General features: G+C 39.4%; 1 protein-coding gene across 3 annotated transcripts in view; it reads right to left on the reverse strand.

The window, feature by feature from the left end:
- Positions 1-5158: 5158 nt before the first annotated feature.
- Positions 5159-21863, reverse strand: part of TAF15 (TATA-box binding protein associated factor 15) — a 29481-nt gene continuing 12776 nt past the window's right edge. For all 3 annotated transcript variants that reach the window (XM_029211973.1, XM_029211974.1, XM_029211975.1), the window contains exons 8-16: positions 15019-15053; positions 14373-14405; positions 12374-12483; positions 11191-11320; positions 8331-8423; positions 7554-7635; positions 7349-7437; positions 6845-7241; positions 5159-5489 (exon numbers count right to left, since the gene is read on the reverse strand). In XM_029211973.1, coding sequence (XP_029067806.1) covers positions 5450-5489; positions 6845-7241; positions 7349-7437; positions 7554-7635; positions 8331-8423; positions 11191-11320; positions 12374-12483; positions 14373-14405; positions 15019-15053 — 1009 coding nt within the window. In that variant the 3' untranslated portion in view covers positions 5159-5449. The remainder of the gene's footprint in view (positions 5490-6844; positions 7242-7348; positions 7438-7553; positions 7636-8330; positions 8424-11190; positions 11321-12373; positions 12484-14372; positions 14406-15018; positions 15054-21863) is intronic.

The following is a 21863-nucleotide window of genomic DNA, read 5'->3' on the forward strand; positions in this document are numbered from 1 at the left end:
CTCCTACATTCCTTCCAATGTCACAATGTCCTGTCATTGTTTCTCCAAGGGTCTTGGCTCTCAAACGAGCTATCCCACCCTCTGGCCCACTTCCCTATTTTCTCTCATTCATTGCCTGAATCTTAGTCTTGCTATCACCATCCCTATGGACAACCATCCAACACCTCAGTTCCTCAGTCCCTCAGCTCAACTACAAAGGCTTTTCCCTCTCTTTCACTTCAGCTACCTACTCCCATGGCCACACTTAGCCCTAGTCATCCCCAGGAATTTCTCCATCTACAAAATCATGAACATCTACTTTCTGACCCAAACCTTCTATCTCTCCAGCTCTTTTTATCCCCACTACCAGGGCTCTGAATCTCACCAATAACACTAAGGTCTTGACTTCCCTACATTCTCCCTGTTAGCCCCCTCTTACTTTTTAAATTTCTACTCAGCTGGGACTCCATCCATCCACCACTATTCTCACTATTCTTATACTTCCACTATCATCTCTCTGACTAGTAAAATCCCCAACCCTAAATCAAACTGCCTCTGATCCTATAACCGGGTTGCTGATTACAGTGGAGAAAACTCACACATCCATAGACTGGTTCCCTCAAAACACTTGCTTCCTATCTTAACTGAGTTCTTACTGCTGTCTGGCAATTTTATGGGTTCCTAGTTACAATTTCAAGCCTTCTCTGCTCTCTTCACATTTCCTACAGTCTCTTCAAACTTTCTATCCTATTACTCCTCAACTCTCAGTAGGCCATTATAATTTCTCTTCGGGGGAAAAAAATAAAAGACATCAGATGAAATTACCTCAACTTCTTGCCACCTGTTATAAGAATCCTTGTATACAGTAGTTGATAGCACAGGCTCTAAGGCCAGACACTCTGGTTAGTATCCTAGCTCTGTAACTTACTAGAGATGTGATCCTGGGTAAGTTGCTTAACCTTTCAGGGTCTCTGTTCCTCAGTGTCCCTTCTGAAAGCCCCTTTCCAGTAGCAATCAAAATCATTTACACCGTTCACCTCTTCTCTGACTTTATGTTCAAAAGGAATATTTTTCCCTATACCTCCTTGCCTCACAGCATTGTTATGAGAATTAAATGAGTTAACACGTACGGATTGCCTGTAATTGCCTGGCATACAGTAAGCCCCCAATAAATGTCAGTCACCTGTTACTACGATTATCAGCATCTGCACTTACCTTAGCTCCACTACAGTGCAAGAGGCACTCTCCTCTTCCGAGGCGAAATCCTCCACCAGTGTCTGGGTGCCATCCCTTCAAGGAATCTGAATATCAATTTTCCCCATTTCCTCTCAAATAGTGTATAAACATGATCAATTCCCATCCATCTTAAAAATAACCTCCCACAAACCCATAACCCTTTCTAGATGCCTCCTCTCCTTAGCTCACCTCACCTCTAATCACCCTTCATAATCAAGATTCTTAAATAGTTGTCCACACTACCTGTCTCCATTTCTCTAATTCCTATGATTTATTACCCTACTTCAGTTTGGGTTCAGAATTCAATTCTCTACCAAAACTGCTTTTGCTAAGACAGTAGTTCTCAAAAGGGACAATTCTGCCCCCTCCAAGGGACACTTGGCAATGTCGGGAGACATTTTTGGTTGTCACAATTGGGGGCTGCTACTGGTGTCTTGCGGTAGAGGGCAGGGATGTGGCTAAATATCCTATACATAGCACAGGGCAGCCCTCCACAACAAATAATTATCCAACCCAAAATGTGAGTAGCACCAAGGTTGAGAAATCTCATGCAAAGATAATTTATAACCTCCGTATTGCTACATACAATGAATGCTTTCTATCCTTTATGTGACTCGGCCAACTCGAGCACTTGACCCCATTAGTTTCTCCCTCCTTGTAGTCCACTCTTCCCTTGGGTTCCACTGACACCTCACTGGTATTCCCAGTCTGTTTCAGTATCCTCTTCTATTATTATTATTATTATTTTTTTGGCTGCACCACGTGGTTTGTGGGATCTTAGTTCCCCAACGGGAGTGAACCCAGGCCCTCAGCTGTGAAAGCAAGGAGTCCTAACCACTGGACCACCAAGGAATTCCCTATTATCTCTTAAATATTGGTACTTCTCAGGGTTTTGTCCTAGGCTCTTTTCTCTCTAGACTCCAAAACCATTAGAATCAATTGGGGTTTTGTTTTTTAAATGTCCCAGGCCTCACAGATTCCATTGCTCTGGAGTGGAGCCCAGACATCTTTGCATTTTAAAAAAGTTGCTAGCTAATTCTAGTATTCAGCTAAGATGGAAAACCACTACACTAGTCTTATTTTAATCATATCCACTCTCATCACTTTAATTACCATTTATATACTAATGACTCAAATCTATAATAATAGAGTCTTTCATTTAGTCAATATTCATTGAGTACCTACCTAGGTACTGGGGTAGAACTCTCCTGGAACTTACATTCTAATGGAGGAGAGAAATTAACCACAAAAAGATTGTTTCATATAGTGATAAGTACTGTGAGGACATCATTAAGAGGTGATGTGTGTGTGACTGGAAGAAGTATTTTAGATATGAAGGTCAGCAAACACCTGGGAGGGAGGTTGGGATTTGACCCAACATTGTTATGAAAAGGAGTCAACCATGTGAATATGAGGAAAGAGAATCCTGCACAAAGCACACGCAAAGATACTAAAACAGAAGCACGTTTTGTACCATCAAGATTAGGACCAATGTGGTTAAGGTAAGGCTAGTATGGAAAAATATTCTCCTATGAGGTTGTGGAGACAAAGGCCAGATCATACAGGGCTTGGTAAGCCAAGGTAAGGAATTTATAGCCAACATACAATGGGAGGTCACTGAAAGGGTTTTAAAGAGGCATGACATATAGGTTGATTTACATCGTTACCATATTGTTTAGCTGCTGTGTGAAGAACAGATTTTAGAGGGGCAAGATTGTGGGGGACCTATTAATGGGCTATTGCAGTTATCCAGAAAAGTGATGACTGTAGCTTGTACCAGGATTAGAACTAAGAATATAAAGATGGTTTCAGGATATATTTTGGAGGTAGAATTAAAAGGACCTGCAAGTATGGGATGAGTGAAAGAGAAATCAAATGTAACTTCTAAGTTTTTTATCTGATCTGATTGGGGTAGATTAAGACTGAGATGAGGAAGACCAGGAAGAAAGAAACTGATTTGGAGATCATAAGTTCTGTTCAGTCCCAGCGGAGTCACCAAAAAAAAAAAAAAAAAAGTTATGTTAAATACATCCTAGTGAAAAAGTCAAGTAGGCAGCTGGATATAATGCAGAGTTAAGGGAAGAAGACAGACTGGAGACATAAATTTGGTGTAGTCATCACCATATAAAACCCAAGATAAAAGTGAGTATAGGGGCTTTCCTGGTGGCGTAGTGGTTAAGAAGAATCCGCCTGCCGATGCAGGGGACACAGGTTCGAGCCCTGGTCCAGAAAGATCCCACATGCCGCGGAGCAACGAAGCCCGTGCGCCACAACTACTGAAGCCCATGCACCACAACTACTGAAGCCTGCGTGAGCCCGTGCTCTGCAACAAGAGAAGCCACCGCAGTGAGAAGCCCATGCACCACAACGAAGCTTAGCCCCCACTCACCGCCACTAGAGAAAGCCCGCGCACAGCAACGAAGACCCAACGCAGCCAAAAATAAATAAATACATTTTTTTTAAAAAGTGAGTATAAATAGAAGAAAGGGGATCAGAACAAACTGAGAAACTTCTAACACGTAAAGGGCAAGTAAAGCTAGCAAAGGAGACAGAAGTCAGTAAGGAACATCAGTGGCACGTAATGTTCAGGGCTGCTGTTCTCTGAGCTGCAGATTTGCACACCCAGCTGCTGACTGAATGTCCCTACTTGGAAGGGACATTCACAAGTGCCCCAAATTCTACTTACCCACAACTGAATTAATTTCCCTCATCTTACTCCCAAACCTGTTTCCTTTTCCAGTGTTTCCTATTTCGATGAACAGCACATCTACCCAACTGCCCAGGCCAGAAACCTGACTCTTTTCTCCCCACTACTTCTGACATCCAGCCAAATCCCATCAAATATCCCCCTTCACTTCTCAAATCTATTATCTCCTCCTCATCCAGTCACTATCTGAGCTCAGACCTGTATCATCTCTCACCTGGTATACCATTTTGTCTCCAGTCCAGCCTCTCTACTAGGCAGCCATAATTATCTTTCAGTTGATGCCACTCAGGTCAGGCCATTCCCCTGCTTAAAATCTTTTAATGACTCCCCGTATGGAGGCAGGGGGAAAATGAAATGCAAGGACCTTATCGTACAGCTGGCTTACCTCTCCAGTCTTATCTTTTACATGCCCATTCGTAAACTTCTTCCTCCAATCACAATGCACTACATACAATTCTCAAGGGCACAGCCTGTTCCTCACTCTTTTAACTCCTGATTTATGAATATTTGTTCATGTCAGTTTTCTGCTGGGAACACCAATTCCTCACCCCAGCCTCTTTACTAACCAATTCCTACTCTTCCCTCAAGGCTCACCAAGCTTTCCCAATCCCACATGACTGGATTAAGTATCCTTCCAACCAGCCCTCAAAACACCTTGTACTATTCTTACCAGAGCACTTATCAGACTATATACTCTCTGTTTGCTTGATGAGCAATATATCCAGCATCTGATGCAGTGCCTTACCCTTGGTAAGGGTAGGAAAAACAGTTTTTAAAAGAATATCAAATAACATATTATGTATATTGGTATCTTAACCCTGGTTTGTCAAACCCTTACTCTTCCTTCCTAGCCCTTGGACCCCCATATTCCCAGCGTCTAGAACACTGCCCTAAATAAATGGTTCTCAGCTGTAAACCTGGTTTTTATCAAAACCACCTGGTGATCTTAAGATAAATTAAGATTCCCAGCTCTACCTCCCCACATCCCACCAATTTCTGATCCAGTAGACCTGGGGTGAGGCCTAGGAATCTGGAATTTTGACAACCTCCTCTGGTGGTTCTGACATGCAGTCATGCTTGGAAACTACTATTCTAAATGGAGTAGGAACTCAATAAATATGGTTGGAAGTAACATTTTAATTTCATGAAGTAGAATTCATTTCCTAATTCTTTAGAGTTCGAATCTGCTGTGACTGCATCCTGAGTGTGACAGAACAATGCACTAATGTACAAAAGTCCACAAAACAAGCATCCTTTATTGCAGTATTACAAAACACTTTCCATTTTGGCAATATTTTACAACGCACTTAGCTTCAAGGGTTGGGAAGGAGAAGGTTGGAAACTAAAGGGGGATATTTCGATGGACATTTTTAAAAGGAAAACTGTCCCAGCCCTCCCACCCAAATAAAAATCCAAATGTCACTTAATCTCACTACGCAAGAAGAGGCCACGAGGAAAGCAGCAGGCAAAACTCTGGCAATTTCACTATGGATCATGTCAGAGACAAAGGAACATTCAAAACAGTCATCAGTATGGTCGGTTGCGCTGATCATTTCTGTAGTCGTTTCTAGGAATGAAAAATAAAGAGCCAGACTAAATTCTAATTTTCTACCAGGGGAAAGCATCAGACACTTCTTCAGGGTGCTGGTGACTGGCATCAGCTTGACAATTTCTATAAGAATGACACCATGCCTAATATATTTCTCTGCTCCTAGAAGGTGCTTACTAAATGTCTATAATTTATCAGCTTTAAGACATACAAAGTTCCTAGAAGCCCTGCTATCACTAACTCTCTTAAAAATTTTTCCATCTAGAATAAGGACTCTAAACCACTGCGGTATTTCAGGTCAGAGACTGCCATTCCAGCACTCTAACAAGAAAAGTAGTATAGTGGAATAAGCAAGCAAACACTTTCATGTAAGAATTCTGGACCTGCCACTTACTATGTGATCTTGGAAAAGTTACTCAACATTTCTAACTCTGTAAAATGGCAAGTACATCTACCTCTGGGGTTGACAGAAGTACTAGAACTAAAGTATACAAAGACACTTCCACAGGATTTGCCACACAATAAGAAGTGTTTAATAGATGATAATTACTAATAGCTAACAATTATACAGTGATTACCATGGCCCCATGGCATGGCATGGTTACCATGGCAACCGTTGTAACATAATCTAATGCAATTCCACGAAGGAGATATCATTAGCCCCATTTTACAGATGAGAATACTGATGTTCCAAAGGGTTAAGTAACTTGCTTATCAAGCAGCTAATAAGTGGTGGAGCCAGGATTTGAAAGAAGACAGTCTGTCTCCAAACTCTGTGCTCTTAACTACATGCTTTACTAATTCTTGCTACCCTATACTGTCTCTGGCACAGTAACTGAAGTTATTTTACATCACTGGTTATTCAACTTTTTTTGCCTCTATAGCTTTCACATGCACAGCACACTCCCTTCAGTACCACCAGTGATTTTCATCTGGAAAAGGTGTAACAGAATCTCCAGAGAAACAACTGCAAGGTAGCACACGTGATTTGCTAAAAAAAAAGCACACTCCTATAAAAGCACACTCCTATAAAAGGTGTGCTCTCCCCTCACTTAGATTAAGAATCCCTGATTTACATACAGTTTCAAATCATCTCTCAATCTCAATTATCTTTAGCTATGAGAAAGAATACACACACATTTACCTACATTCATCCAAATATAAAGATCATGAATAAGAATTTCCAAAACAAATTTTAGGAATTGCTAAGCAGGAAACTAAACGGATCTTCTCCAACCTAACTGAAAGAGTTGACAATGGGAAATTCAAGTTCTAAAAAACTGGACAGGAAGAAAATGTGATGAAAAGGGCTCAGACTCTAAAATCTAAGAGCAGTGAGGTAGAAAGGTTAGCATGTACATTCTAATACTCACCTTCCTCCCATTTTGCCTCCATAGCCACCTCGGTCTCCTCCATAGCCGCCGCCACTCCTGTCTCCTCCGTAGCCTCCACTTCGGTCCCCACTGTAGCCACCACCACCACGGTCTCCTCCGTAGCCCCCCCCACTTCGCTCTCCTCCATAGCCGCCGCCTCGGTCTCCTCCATAGCCACCACCACGGTCCCCCCCATAGCCACCTCCTCGGTCCCCCCCATAACCACCCCCACTTCTGTCCCCTCCGTAGCCACCGCTGCCACTTCTGTCTCCACCATAGCCCCCCCCACTTCGGTCTCCACCATAGCCGCCTCGGTCTCCACCTCTGCCCCCACGACCTCTGTAGCCCCTCTCTCCACCGTAGCCCCTCTCTCCACCGTAGCCTCTTCCCCGGAAATCTGCAAGGCAGAAATGCAAACTAGTAAGGCCAGCAGAATAATGGAAAGTCTCCTTAATGCCAGTCAGAAGATTAATAGCAGGCAGATGCTGTTAAAGGCTGACCCACCTCCTCCTAAGGGACGAGAGTCCTCTGGTCTGGGCTCATTGCACTGATTGCAAGAATTCCTTCGAGCAAAGTTCATATTTCCACATGACCTGAGAAAGGAGGAAAATAAAATGCTCAATAGTTTCCAATGGATTCAGAACCCCCTCTTGTACCTTCCAACCCCAATCCCAACTCTTACATCTACCAAAATAAATGGTATACTTACGGATTAGGGCAAACCCAGTCCCCACTTTTGGGGTCTCCACCTCTCCCCTGAAAGCCTCCACGGCCTCTATATCCTCCACGGCCTGGGGGAAGTAAGGAGTGGGGAGGAATCAGTAGCAGACATTAACAAAGCAGAGGAAAACCATCAGACGAAAGAACTAAGAGCAAGTGTTCATCAATAACTGGGCAGCCCCCCCTCAAATTAACCCCTTACGGCAGGACTCCATGATTCTTTGATTTGGGGCTTTACTTATTTAGTCAATGCAGGAGATGTGGAAGAAGACCCCAAGGCACACATTAAAGTGCAAATAATGCACTAAAAAACTTCGAAGTCCACTTTCTATAATGCCCTCCTTAGTTTGAGAATCTCAGGGATAAAGGTTAAGTGAGAAGACATATTCCAAATTTAAGGAATTAGACACAACGGAAATGAAAGAGTTACAAGTAACTATCAACATATCAGGGAACTCCCAAACTGGTCAGATTAACTACCTAACTAGGTATCATTTAAACAACTACCTCCTAATGTCCAGGTGAATAACAAACTGCTTTATATAGCTTTCCAAAGAGATTTCTGGAACCTTCTTCCACCACTTTCTTAACTATTACGACACCTTATTTACCTAATCTCCTATTCTGTACCTCACTTTTAAGATAAAAGGAAAAAGACCGATAGGGAGAGAGAAGTAGTAGCAAGTTCACACAACAGGGACAGAACATGGACTCAAATCCAAACCTTCTGTGTAATACCCAGGCCTGTGAGCAATAAGTATTTTACCTCGTCGCCCACCTCCACTTCCACCTCCTCTCATGAATTCAGGTCTTCTGGTGGCAAAGGACACTTTAATGATGTTGCCATGGAATTCTTTTCCTAAAAAAAAAAAAAAGAAATGGTTTTGCAGAAATCCTATTCTACATCTCCACCTCTCAAAAATATAAAACTTACAAATTTTTAGTTTCAGAGGAATAACTGACATGTCCTCACAGAAATTCAAACACACTAGTGTTCCAAAGAGTCAAGGTAACTGTACTAGAACATGACACAATCTACTGAATAGAGCAGATCTGTCACAAGGAGACAGTCATTTCTTACTAAGCAAAAAAAACAAAAAACAAAAAAAACAAAAAAAAAAACCCATCTAAAATTTTACATGAAAAAAGCCAAGTACAGAACAATGTATGTAGTATGCTACCATTTCTTTTTTTTAAAGGGAATGCGTGTGTATGTGCATGCATGTGCACACATATGCCTGTCTATACACTGCCTATTGTGCTTAACTCTCAGTAGGTGAAAAGGTGGAAAGGAAACTCATTTCTTACTATATACTCTTGGTACCGTTTGAAATGTTTTTTACCTTAGACAAGTAGTATCTTTAAAAATAATGTGTGCAGGGCTTCCCGGGTGGCACAGTGGTTGAGAGTCCACCTGCCGATGCAGGGGACACGGGTTCGTGCCCCGGTCCGGGAAGATCCCACATGCCGCGGAGCGGCTGGGCCCGTGAGCCATGGCCGCTGAGCCTGCGCGTCCGGAGCCTGTGCTCCACAACGGGAGAGGCCACAACAGTGAGAGGCCCGCGTACCGCAAAAAAAAAAAAAAGTGTGCGTATGTGATTACTTATATACATGCATACATACACATATTCTGCTGTCCCAGGGCCTTAGAGACAGAAATTTTCACTTTATATTAAATAAGAGAATTGACATATAAGGAAAAGGTGCCCAAGGAGTCATAAAATAGTTATAAATCCAGGAGTCTTAGCGCTCTCACCAAAGTCCTAATTGTTGTGACTGGCAACCTTCCACAATGTCAGATGGTATGACAAGCACTTTTAAATAGGAAACCCATGGATCAGTATTTTAAAAGCTGTAAAAAGACCTGGTGAGAGCCGAACTATGGAGTTACTGTTAAGAGGCTCATTTGCCCTATGGGGGAAAGGCACAATAATATTTTAACATATCATAAGCTATGATAGTTTTATGATTCACAGAAACTATGACACAAGCAGAAAAGTGAGGGAGAATGGACCTAGCCTTCAAGAGCAAGGTGATGGGGCCTGATTAGGGCAAAAAAAGTAAAGAAAATGGAGGTGAAGACAGAGTTATCATAACCTCATCTGTGAAGAAGTAAAGAAATGCAATTATGTCTTGCAAGACACAGGTGCAATAATCTTGGAACTGGAAGGGACCACAAGTGCCTGTCAATCCAGCATAGTTTAGCACTTCACAAACAATTGTGCTAGACTGCCTGAGTTTAAGTCCTGACCCTGCCACTTATTCTGTGGTCTTGGAAATTATTTATCTTCTCTGTGCCTGAGTTTCATCATCTGTAAAATGGTAATAAAAGGGTACATCTTATAGGGTTACTGTGAAGATCAAACTGAGTTAATGCACATAAAGTTCTTAGAACCATGCCTAGCTCATAAACCACAGTAAACATGCAGTAAGTGTTAGTTATTATTAAATTAGGGGACAAAAAAAACAGTGAATTTATAATAACATGGGGAAATGACTATGTTAAGACGCTAAGTGAAAAAAAGCATGAGACAAAACTACATTTGGAGTATAATGATAAACTATTTTAAAAAACTGGAAGGAAGGGGCTTCCCTGGTGGCACAGTGGTTGAGAATCCTCCTGCCAATGCAGGGGACACGGGTTCAAGCCCTGGTCCAGGAAGATCCCACATGCCGCGGAGCAACTAAGCCCGTGCACCACAACTACTGGAGCCTGTGCTCTAGAGCCCACGAGCCACAACTACTGAGCTCGCCTGCCACAACTACTGAAGCCAACGTGCCTAGAGCCCGTGCTCCACAACAAGAGAAGCCACCACAATGAGAAGCCCGTACACCACAACGAAGAGTAGCCCCCGCTCGCTGCAACTAGAGAAAAAAAGCCCGCGCACAGCAACAAAGACCCAACACAGCCAAAAATTTATTTATTTATTTATTTATTTTAAAAAAACTAACTGGAAGGGAAAGTTAATACCAGTAGTTGTCTCTATGTAGAGAACTATGGATGCTTTACTCCTTTCTCCTACTCTCCCATATTTTCTTATTTTCAGGGGGAAAAAAAGTCTTACTGTTTCTTCTAAGTATGTATTAAGATTACATTTTAAGGGAAATTAACCTAAATTTAAAAAGAATATAGTCAACCAGGCCAACCCTCTACATCTCTATCAGGGTGGCCTTAAGCACAAAGCATGACATAAGGAAATATTTTAGACAGAGTTCATCTCATTTCTAAAGGTATGTAAAAACTCTGGCCTGTATTCTCAATAGAATATCTAAAAAAGTAAACATGAAGATAATCACCGTCTACGAGAACATATTTTGACTTCAATACTAGAAAACATTTATCCAAACCACACGTTGAAACGATATGAATGAGGGACTTCCCTGGTGGCGCAATGGATAAGACTCTGCACTCCCAATGCAGGGGGCCCGGGTTCAATCCCTGGTCAGGGAACTAGATCCCACATGCATGCCGCAACTAAGGAGCCCACGTGCCGCAACTAAGGAGCCTGCCTGCTTCAACTAAGGAGCCGGCAAGTTCAACTAAGGAGCCCGCCTGCCACAACCAAGAGCCAGCACAACCAAATAAATAAATTAAAAAAAAAAGAAACTATATGAATGAGGTATACCATCAAACCAGTCAATGGCTGCCTTAGCTGAAGGAGGGTCATCAAATGATACTGTTGCCTCCCCTTTTGGCTTTCCTGTGTCCTTGTCTGTGTACAGATTTATCATTGGTTTTCCAGTCTTCTTATTTGTCTGAGGAACAAACAAGTGGGTGTCAGTATTTTAAGAAAAAGTGATCACGAACCACATAGATAATTAAAATTTTATTTTTAAAGGAATTTACATATCCATACAATAAATACTATCAACTTAACATAAAAATGAAGTTATCTGTAGGTTCTAAAAAGGAAAACTCTCTAAAATACATTAAGTGAAAAACAAACTAAAAAAATGATACACAGTATATACTGTTTTATCCATGTATAATTTCTTTAAACCCACAAAAAAAGAAAACATAGATACTTCATATAAATATATACCTTGTGAAACTTAAAAAAAAAAAAAAAGACCAGGAAGAATGTTCACCAAGCAAATAAATAAATTACCACTAAGGCATACACACTGGATTTTGCTGAGAAGGGAGTGGAAGACAAGAACTGTGTGAATTTTTTACATATTTCATGTGTAATTAATAATTTCTTAAGAAATTTTTACTCTCCAAGAAGGAGAAAAAAAAAGTAATTCCACGGACACCAAAACAAGAGCAACTGCAAACTGATATCAGGCAAATGCTTCAATCTACTAACACTAATCTAAATGCTTTCTAGTTGGAGATGAAAATATATGCATGAAACAAACAGTGCATGAGACACTTAAGTACAATAAAGTTATGAAATAAAGCATTATTATATTGGGCAAATATATAGCAGACATTAAATACCAACATAAAAAGTTATTAGTAATAACTTGGGTTTTCATATGTTGGCATTTCAGAATATAAAAATGTTTTCACAATTTCATTTGGTTCTCACAATTTTAGGAGCTAGGCAGAGACTATGTTTAGAGTCCTAAGATTGAAAGCCAAAGCTGTGGAAGGCTGTGGAAAGGTACACACAAGCGAGGAATAACATCTTCATGTACTTTAGCAAACTTAGCAAAGGCCTACAGACATGGGTGAGCATGTGCATCAGGGAACTTTAAGAGACAAGCCTTACTGGAGTATGGGCTTATTATGTAACCTATGTATCTTAACCAGAATATGTTGATAATTATGAGATTTTCAACATAAGCCAATTTTTTACTCACCTTGATAATTCCTATTTGTTTAAAGAACTCCCCCACTTGATCTGTAGACACACCCTCCCCAAGTCCTTGTACAAAGATTGTGTTGTTATCTGAATTATCAGATTCTGAATCTATGGGGGAAAAAAAAAACATGATTAATTTTACATATTCCTTAGGTTTACTACATCCTATTTAGTAATCAAGAATAATAATTTATTATTCAATATTCAACTATTTCTGTGACCAAAAGGAAAAAGGACCAATATACGAAACCTCTTAGATAAACATGCAAAGTGGTCATAACAGTTATTTGGTAGGTCAATTTTCACAACTAAACTTCACGTAAAGTGGATCAAGTCCACACTATATCAAATACATAGACCAATTAAGGGAAATCTTACAAATCTCACTCTTCAGATTCAGATACAGGACTCAAGCTCAGGAAGAGATGAAGAAAGTTAGTATAAAGTAGCATTCCTTTCTTTGGAGAGTTTTAATTCTTTCTGGCTAATCAATACTTTTAAAGCTTTCTAGTAGAAAATTGCCCAAATCTGACACTTTGAACTTCCAAGCAAGCCAAGCAGAATTGCTGGTTTCCCATTCATTGCAATAAGCTTTATATATACCAGAGAGTAGGGGCACCTTGACACACACCTTACCTTACATGCACACTTTTGGATTAGTATAACAAAATAAGAAAGATGCACATAAATTCAGTCCATCAAGGGATAATTCAGAAATTGCCATCCATATAGAATACTTTAGCATCTTAATAAAAACAAAAGTTCTGATTTCAATATATACAACTACTGAGCCTGCGCTCTAGAGCCCGCGAGTCACAACTACTGAGCCCGTGCGCCACAACTACTGAAGCCCACACACCTAGAGCCCGTGCTCCACAACAAGAGAAGGCACTGTAATGAGAGGCCCGCGCACCGCAACGAAGAGTAGCCCCTGCTCACCGCAACTAGAGAAAGCCAGCGCACAGCAACGAAGACCCAATGCAACCAAAAATAAATAATAAATTAAAATTAATTAATTAAAAAAAAAATTTTGGCTCAAATAGATTTTTAATCTCTACATAACTTTCAAAAGGCTCCAGGCAGCCTTGAATTTCATTTGAAAATATAAAGGTACATGAAATTAGTGACCTCTGAGGACTTCCCTGGTGGCACATTGGTTAAGAATCTGCCTGCCAATGCAGGGAACACGGGTTCGATCCCTGGTCCGGGAAGATCCCACATGCCGTGGAGCAACTAAGCCTATGCGCCACAACTACTGAGCCTGCGCTCTAGAGCCCGAGCCACAACTACTGAGCCCACGTGCCGCAACTACTGAAGCCCACGCACCTAGAGCCCCTGCTCCGCAACAAGAGAAGGCACTGCAATGAGAAGCCCGTGCACTGCAACAATGAGTAGCCCCCACTCGCCACAGCTAGAGAAAGCCCACGCGCAGCAACCAAGACCCAACACAGCCAAAAAAAAAACAAAATAACAAAAAGAAAGGCACATGTAGAAAGAAAGATGTTTTGTAAAAAAGAAAAAAAAAAGAAAAGAAAGGAAAAGAAATTAGTGACCTCTGCCCAGAGTAAGACAATTCTCTCATATATGAATTCAGGTTTCTTAGGCCCACTGACCAGACTATCAATCCATTGTAATATTTTCTTAAACACAGCTATTCTAATTCCCCAATCATACCAATTCTCTCATACTTGATTTGCAGTAATTAAACAAATAATGCTAATTAGCAGTACTAAATCAAGTATTTCTTCACAAAAGAAAAAGTAGAGAGCATGGGAAAGCACAAACATAGTAATTTTTCCTAGCAAACTTTCCAATCAATCCCCCTGAACTTTTCTTGCTGGTACATCTTTAGAAGTGAAGCTCCCTGGTTCTGGCAGCATTATCAAATCAAATCTTCTTCCTGTACTAACTCCTCCAAACACACACACTTTTCCTTTGAAAAAATGGAAAACTAACATTCTCTTAATGGCAGAGTCACGAACTACCATAAACCTTACCAGCATCTGGTCTGGGTCCATAATCCCTGTGACCTAAGGGAAAAGAAAAAGAAAAAGAAAAAGAAAGCTATTTAAGGCAACTCATAAGAAATCATTTAAAAACAGTAATAATAACCAAGGCATGAAAAGTCAATACTTCCAAAATCCTTGTAAGTAACCATCACGGATTTACAAAGTAAGTATATAAATTAAGTTTTATTAAAAGTTTAAGAAATCAAGATGAATGTCAATATTCCCTTAAACTCGTCCCAGACGGCACCAGCCACTTTGGCATTACGCTAGTATCACTTTTGTTAAGCTCTGGTTGTGAAGGCTGATTGGAAAACCGTAATAATTTAAAAACACCATGTCAGCTACCTTTATTAAAAAACATATTGACAAAATCCAGTGAAGGTCTCATTCATTGGTCACCAGACTCTTTCATGCAAATTCACTGTGTAGAAACCCATTGGACTGTTTGAGATCAACTTTGTCTTTTTAATATTTTGAGATATATATATGCATATATATAATTTTTTTTTAAGCACACAACACACACCAGCCTCAACAGAGTAAGAAAGGGCTTAGACTACGTCTGCGGGATATTGGTGGCTTTTAGGTTTATATAGCATTTCCACTGAAACATTTTGGGATACTCAGCACTTACCACCAAAATTTTTGAAGCCACCGCGGTCACCACCACTGCAGAGGAAAAATTGAAGAAATGATTTCTTCCTTAGGTCTCTAATGTGCTGAGCCCTGGGCTCAATCTATACTTAACTGTCACAAGTAGAGCGCCCAGGAAAACAGTAGCACCTCTAACTTTCCAGTAAATTTCATTTCATAGACTTCAAAATGTTGTTTTCACCTAAATGTTTCCCCAAGGATCTATTTCCACAAGGGTGCCTTTTCAAGCTTATTACAGAACATACCTAATATACTCTTATTTTAAAATTTTCCCAACCCCAAGCCAAAGGGATAATATTCAAATCCACTTAAACTGGAGGCACAAGAGGAAGAATGCTAAACATTCTTTCCAAGGGGAAAGAAATCATTTAAAAACAGTAATAATAACCAAGGCATGAAAAGTCAATGGGACAAAGTGAGAGAGTGGTGTGTACATATATACACTACCAAATGTAAAACCGGAAAAAAAACAAAATGTAAAACCGATAGCTAGTGGGAAGCAGCCACATAGCACAGGGAGATCAGCTCGGTGCTTTGTGACCACCTAGAGGGGTGGGATAGGGAGGCTGGGAGGGAGGGAGATGCAAGAGGGAAGAGATATGGGGATATATGTATAGCTGATTCACTTTGTTATAAAGCAGAAACTAACATACCATTGTAAAGTAATTATACTCCAATAAAGATGTTAAAAAAAAATTTTCCAAAGTCCTTGTAACCATCACAGATTCACAAAGTAAGTTTTATTAAAAGTTTAAGAATTCAAGATGAATATCAATATTCCCTTAAAGGGAAATATTTTTGTTATAGGGGATATTTTTGTTAAATATGAGAAAAAGACTAGGAGAAAAATATAAAGCAAGATTAAAATTTTGATAGCAGAATGGGAGAGGTAAAAACTTGAGCACTACGTTCTACTGTGATACCAAACGGTGGGTTTTATGAGATGAAGAAAAAAGTGAGGTACAAATGTACACAAAAGTGAGACTGAATGAAAGCGGTTTTAAAAATTCAAATCATTCAGATATCTGGTAAAATGAGCACTAAAAGAAAGCATAACTTTAAACTGCCCTCCTATTCCATGCCCACTGCAACATGCTAGCTCTCTTCACAGCAGAGCTACTGACATTCATGCTGCCAAATGCTCTTGTACACCAATCAGTAGACCATATCGGAGACAGAATGCTACATACTCCACAAGAAAATGACTTTATTTGGCAATTTCCACTGCCAGGTAAGTCAATGGCCCTTGTGTGCATAGCTTTATGTAAGAAATCTAAGATCTCTCTTATCAAGAAACTCTTTAAATGCTCATACATTGAAAGCTTGTTTCTCTTAACTGAATTATGTAATCCTCTAAGATTCATGTGCTGACATGGATACAAAAACACCCAAAGTTTTCAGATGGTGATATCTAATTTTCTAATACTACTAATCTTCTACTATAACCCAAGAAACTAATCCAATATACTAATGTCTCTTCACTGCTTAAAAGCCTCTGCTTTAGTAATAACCCTGCCCTCTAGATGGCTTTTCTTGAGCCATCCTGAGAAAAACCACTCTGACTAAATGAGAAAGAATTTTTTCTTTAGAAGTCTATTCTACTACCTTGACGTAAAAAAAAATTCCCTTGCAACTAGCATAGGTATGGACACACGCAACTTAACTCGCCATTAATTTTTATTTGATGCCCAAGAAATCTAAAAAGGAGAGTAACAATATTTCAAGGCTATGCAGACAAAGCGAAGCTCAGGTCTTTCATATATATAGTTTCCTATTGAGTGTCTAAGACCTCTCTTTCAGAACATCACCCAAGCCCTCCCACCAACCCATACTTCTAAATGGCCTATATATCATAGCTTAACTCTTTAAGGAAAGGAAGCCAAACAGAGTTCTGAGATTAAATTGCTGAAAATCTTATTAGAAACAAGATATCTCAGGTTTCTTCAAAGATGATCATTAGAATTCTAAAAATGATGAAAAAAGAGCTAGTGAAAATATTAAATCGGGCTTCCCTGATGGTGCAGTGGTTAAGAATCCGCCTGCTAATGCAGGGGACAGGGGTTTCGAGCCCCGGTCCAGGAAGATCCTCTGTGCTGCGGAGCAACTAAGCCTGTGTGCTACAACTACTGAGCCTGCGCTCTAGAGCCTGCGAGCCACAACTACTGAAGCCCACACACCTAGAGCCCGTGCTCCGCAACAAGAGAAGCCACCACAGTGAGAAGCCCGCGCACCTCAACGAAGAGTAACCCCCGCTCGCTGCAACTAGAGAAAGCCCGTGTGCAGCAACAAGGACCCCATGCAGCCAAAAATAAATAAATTTTTTTTTAAAAAAGAATATATTAAACCCACATTCCTATGTCAGGACGCTAAAGTACCCAGGATAAAGTATTTTTTTTAAATAGGATATTTGCACAATTAAGTGCTGGAAGAGGCACCACTTAATTATTCTGCTGCCAACTTAACCAAGTACCAAATTGTTTATCTGACCACAATGGAGGGAAAATATGCAATTTCATATATCAAGTAGTTCCTAAAATTTCTATTCTGGCCAGCAATATAACTTTGAACAATTTTTTAAAAAAGGACATACCCCTGGTAAAGTATAAAGGATATAAAACAAATGACACTTGAATACGTTTATAATTTTCTATTCCTCCATACAATGGCATTTTAACTTAAGTCATCATTACTGAGCATTTCCTTTGAAAATTCAGCAGCTGAACACTTCAAACACAATGGCCGTAAATATGGAAACACCCATAAGTACATTCGAAAAAGTACTAGTCTTCAAAGTAGGAGTCTCAGGGTATAGTCTTAACTATCACTAATCAATCTTGAAAATTTGGACAAGTCAGTAATTCTCCCTAGGCTTCAGTTTCCTCCTTCGCAAAATAATGGTCTACACCCTTACTACCTGAAAGGTGGTCTATGGAATAGCAGCAAAGGCAGAGCCTGGGAGTATCTCAGAAAAGCAAGCTCATCCCAGACCTACTAAATCAGAATCTGCATTTTAGTAAGATCCCCAAGGAGTTCATATGTACATTACAGTTAGAGAAGCACTGGTCTAGATGACCTATAATTTTATGTGAGGCTTTCTTTCAAGTTCCAATGTTTCAGTCGCTTTTCTCTTTCCTTATTAAGAAATTTCATATTAATTAATTATAGTTCCTTACTAGGAAATTTATTATATTAAACACAGTAAATAAACCTCAAATAGTACCACTATTAAATCAGTTAACAGAAGATGGGCCTGTGGTTAAGAATCTTTCTTCAAATCTGCAGTCAAGTTACATGTCCCTTTTCCATAAACTAAGTTAAGGCCCCACTAGCAAATTAAGACACAAAGGCATGTGAACATCTGAGTCAAGATGTTGCCACAACAAATTTGTTTCCCTCCCAGAAAAAGAAACAAACTTGTACACATAAAGAATTTCTGAAGTAAGGACATTTTAATGTAAAGAAGTAGAGGTATTTACTAGAGACATAATATAAGAATACTCAAAATTTATGGCTGAGTGCCCCCTGCATAGGAAAATCAATTATGTATTCTTGACTCAACTACAGAAATCGTTGTCCCAAGTTCAAAACCACAATGAGCAGCCTACTCTAGGGTAGACTCTGAGGGTTCTTTCACTGTTACAGCATTACATATTTAGAGACGACAGTCAGATTTAATTTCAGGTGCTTGTCAAGAAAGAAAATATACTTTGACAGAATCTCTATTCCCAAAATTTAATTTTTAAAAATCCAAATATATCTATATTCAAGGACTAAAACTGCCAAGAAGTAAAAGGACAATATAGGAATCTTTATTCCCAGAAAATTCAATACACAGAGAGAAAAAGGAACTTAGCGAAATACTGAAAAAGATTAGTTTTTTAAAAACTGTTCTGTGTTTGATTTTTCATACTAGTAATTTACCAACATTTCAGAAGGCCAAGAATCTACCATTCTAGAGCTGCACTATCCAATACAACATTTACTAGCCATATGTGACTGCTGACCTTTTGAAATATGGAGAGTCTAAATTGAGATGTACTCTAAATGTAAAATACAAAATGGATTTCAAAGTCTTAGTATAAAAAAAAGAATGTGCATTATCTCAATAATTTTTATACTGATTACATATTTGTGATGTTAAATAGATTAATAGATTAAATAAAATAGATTAAATAAAATATATTATCAAAATTAACTTCAGCTGTTTATTTTTCTTAATGTGGCTATTAGAAAATTTTATATTACACATATGGCTCACAGTTGACCCACATTATATTTATATTGGGCAGCACTGGCGGGACTATCACCAGCACACATGCACATTTTTAAGAGAGCTATTCAAAAACTCTTATAAGGGCTTCCCTGGTGGCGCAGTGGTTGAGAGTCCGCCTGCCGATGCAGGGGACACGAATTTGAGCCCCGGTCTGGGAAGATCCCACATGCCGCGGAGCGGCTGGGCCCGTGAGCCACGGCCGCTGAGCCTGCGCTCCACAACGGGAGAGGCCGCAGCGGTGAGAGGCCCGCGTACCGCAAAAACAAAAAAACTCTTGTAAGAAGACATTCAAAATTTAAAATAACTTTTTTGAGACTTGAGATATTAAAGCCTAAAAAATCTACTTAACTTGATGACATGCTAATAATGGAAAATGGTTATCTATAAAGTTCTAGTAATTTTGCAATGCATTCAGCACAATGCTAAAGTTAAAAACACTGAGAAAATTTATGGCCTTAAGCTTCTAGTCCAGTAGGAGGCCACTGATCTATTTTAGATAACAATTAGAAATTCAATCTTTTTTGCTGCAACTGCTTTTTCAAAGAAAAATACTGTTTCCTATAGTCCCTATAGTCTTCACGTTTCTCTTCCAAAATTGGAAAGCTGACAGCTTCCTTTGGTCTGAATTCTTCCTGCAGTCAAGCAATCATACAACTTGAGTCTAAGAATGTCATATCCTTTACCACACATCCCACCTTCACCTGCAAACTGTGCCCCTTCTTTAATTATAAACCCAACTAATGCCAGATATTCTTCAAACAGCCCTGAAAGGATCATATTTTCAACCTTGCTATTTTTAAGTAAGATGATTACAAACACAAATGGGAGTGTTGATGAAGACTAACAAAAAATGTTTGGGTATTTCTGGTACTTAAATGCAAAACCAAGTGTAAGGGGAAAAAAAGCCCTGAAACTGGGCTTTTTTTTTTTTTTAATTTGAAACACTTCACCCCTGTAAATAAGCTAAAAATCACATCCTGAACAAGATATTGTGGCACATGAAAATTATATGAACTTCGTATTTCAGTATCCATAAATGAAGTTTTATTGGAACACAACCATGTTTATTCATTTATACAGGAGCAGAGCTGAGCAGTTGCAAAAGAAACCGCATGGCCTGCAAAGCCTTAATTATTTACTATGTGGCCTTTCACATAAAAAGTTTGCCCATCCAATATAGAGAGTAAGTATAATCATCCACATAAATTTCTTAAAAAGGCCTTTCATGCACATTCCATTTACTGGCTAAGGGGGTGGGGTGGGCGGAGGGAGGGAGTATACAGACAGCAGCTGGGTAAGACCTCTCCCCCAAAACCCTACCCTGACTTGAACCAGATCACCATCATTTTGACCTAATACATCCTGGGCTTCTACACAAGATTTTGTTTGAAGAGGTTCTAAAGTTAAATAAAAAGATTTGAAACTCAAAAACTTAGTTCATGATTCAGTACCTGGGCCAAAAATTATACTGAAATGTTGCCAAAGAGGTTTATTGAAGTGCTTAAAACTGGTATGTCCAGGGTTGGTTAAGATACAGATCTTCCCTCTTTTAGCAGGAGGATCACTCAAGGTCCTTTCAACTCTGATTCTAAGATAAGTCATCTCTCAAAAACGAAAACATACTTTTAAAGACTTCCCTACCCTCCTCCTCCTGAAAAGTGGGGTTCTACCATTCTCAGTCAGACACTGTCATAGTTTCAGAGATAATCTATAGATATAATTATAACTTCCTTATGAAGAAAATTAAACCTATGATATGCTGTAAAACATATAGCATCCCAAGGCAGCCAATTATCTAAAACATACTAACCAGAAAATCACATATACCTGTTAGTTATCTTGTTTGGGATTCTGTTTGAGGGAGCGAGGCTATTAGGTAGAGAGTAAGCACCACACCACTCTATGTTGTTCACTTACATCCACATGATGATGAAGAGGCATACAATATACTTGTTTTACCTTAATAAATTGACTTCGGCTATCAGTCAAAAGACATTTAATGTTCAAGTCTTATAAAAATTTATCAAATATGTTTAGACTTTAGATTTGCCAGACCAAAACACTATACACTAAACAGAGAGAAAGTCAATGAGATCAAATTCCTGGCTCACTTGAAAAATTAACAGTGCTGTATGTAACTGATTTTCTCAGGTCACCTCAGGGAACAAACAGTCCCTAAGAAGCAAAAGAGTGACCTGGTATTGATATAATATTGTCAGTTAACAGGCTGACAATTTCAATTCCCAAGGAACACAAATTATCTTTTAAGCCTGCATATTTTACACACGAGATGTGCAACCTACAAACCTCATCTGAGGACAATAAATGTCAATTACTTTTTCGTTCCTATTTTTAGAGCAAAAGCGCTAGACTTACACATACATTTGAAAGTAATTTTAAAGCCACCTTTCATAACATATGCCATAAATACCAAAACCTGGTAACACTAACAATGGAGAAAAGGAAAGCTGAATTAAAAAGTCATTCCTTTTCCACAGCTTAGTCTAGACAAAATATGCAACGGTATGTGACATTGCACTAATTATCTCAAT

Source organism: Monodon monoceros, unplaced genomic scaffold, assembly GCF_005190385.1.
Source record: "Monodon monoceros isolate NGI ecotype Baffin Bay Population unplaced genomic scaffold, NGI_Narwhal_1 Super_Scaffold_9, whole genome shotgun sequence".
Classification (NCBI taxonomy): Eukaryota; Metazoa; Chordata; class Mammalia; order Artiodactyla; family Monodontidae; genus Monodon; species Monodon monoceros.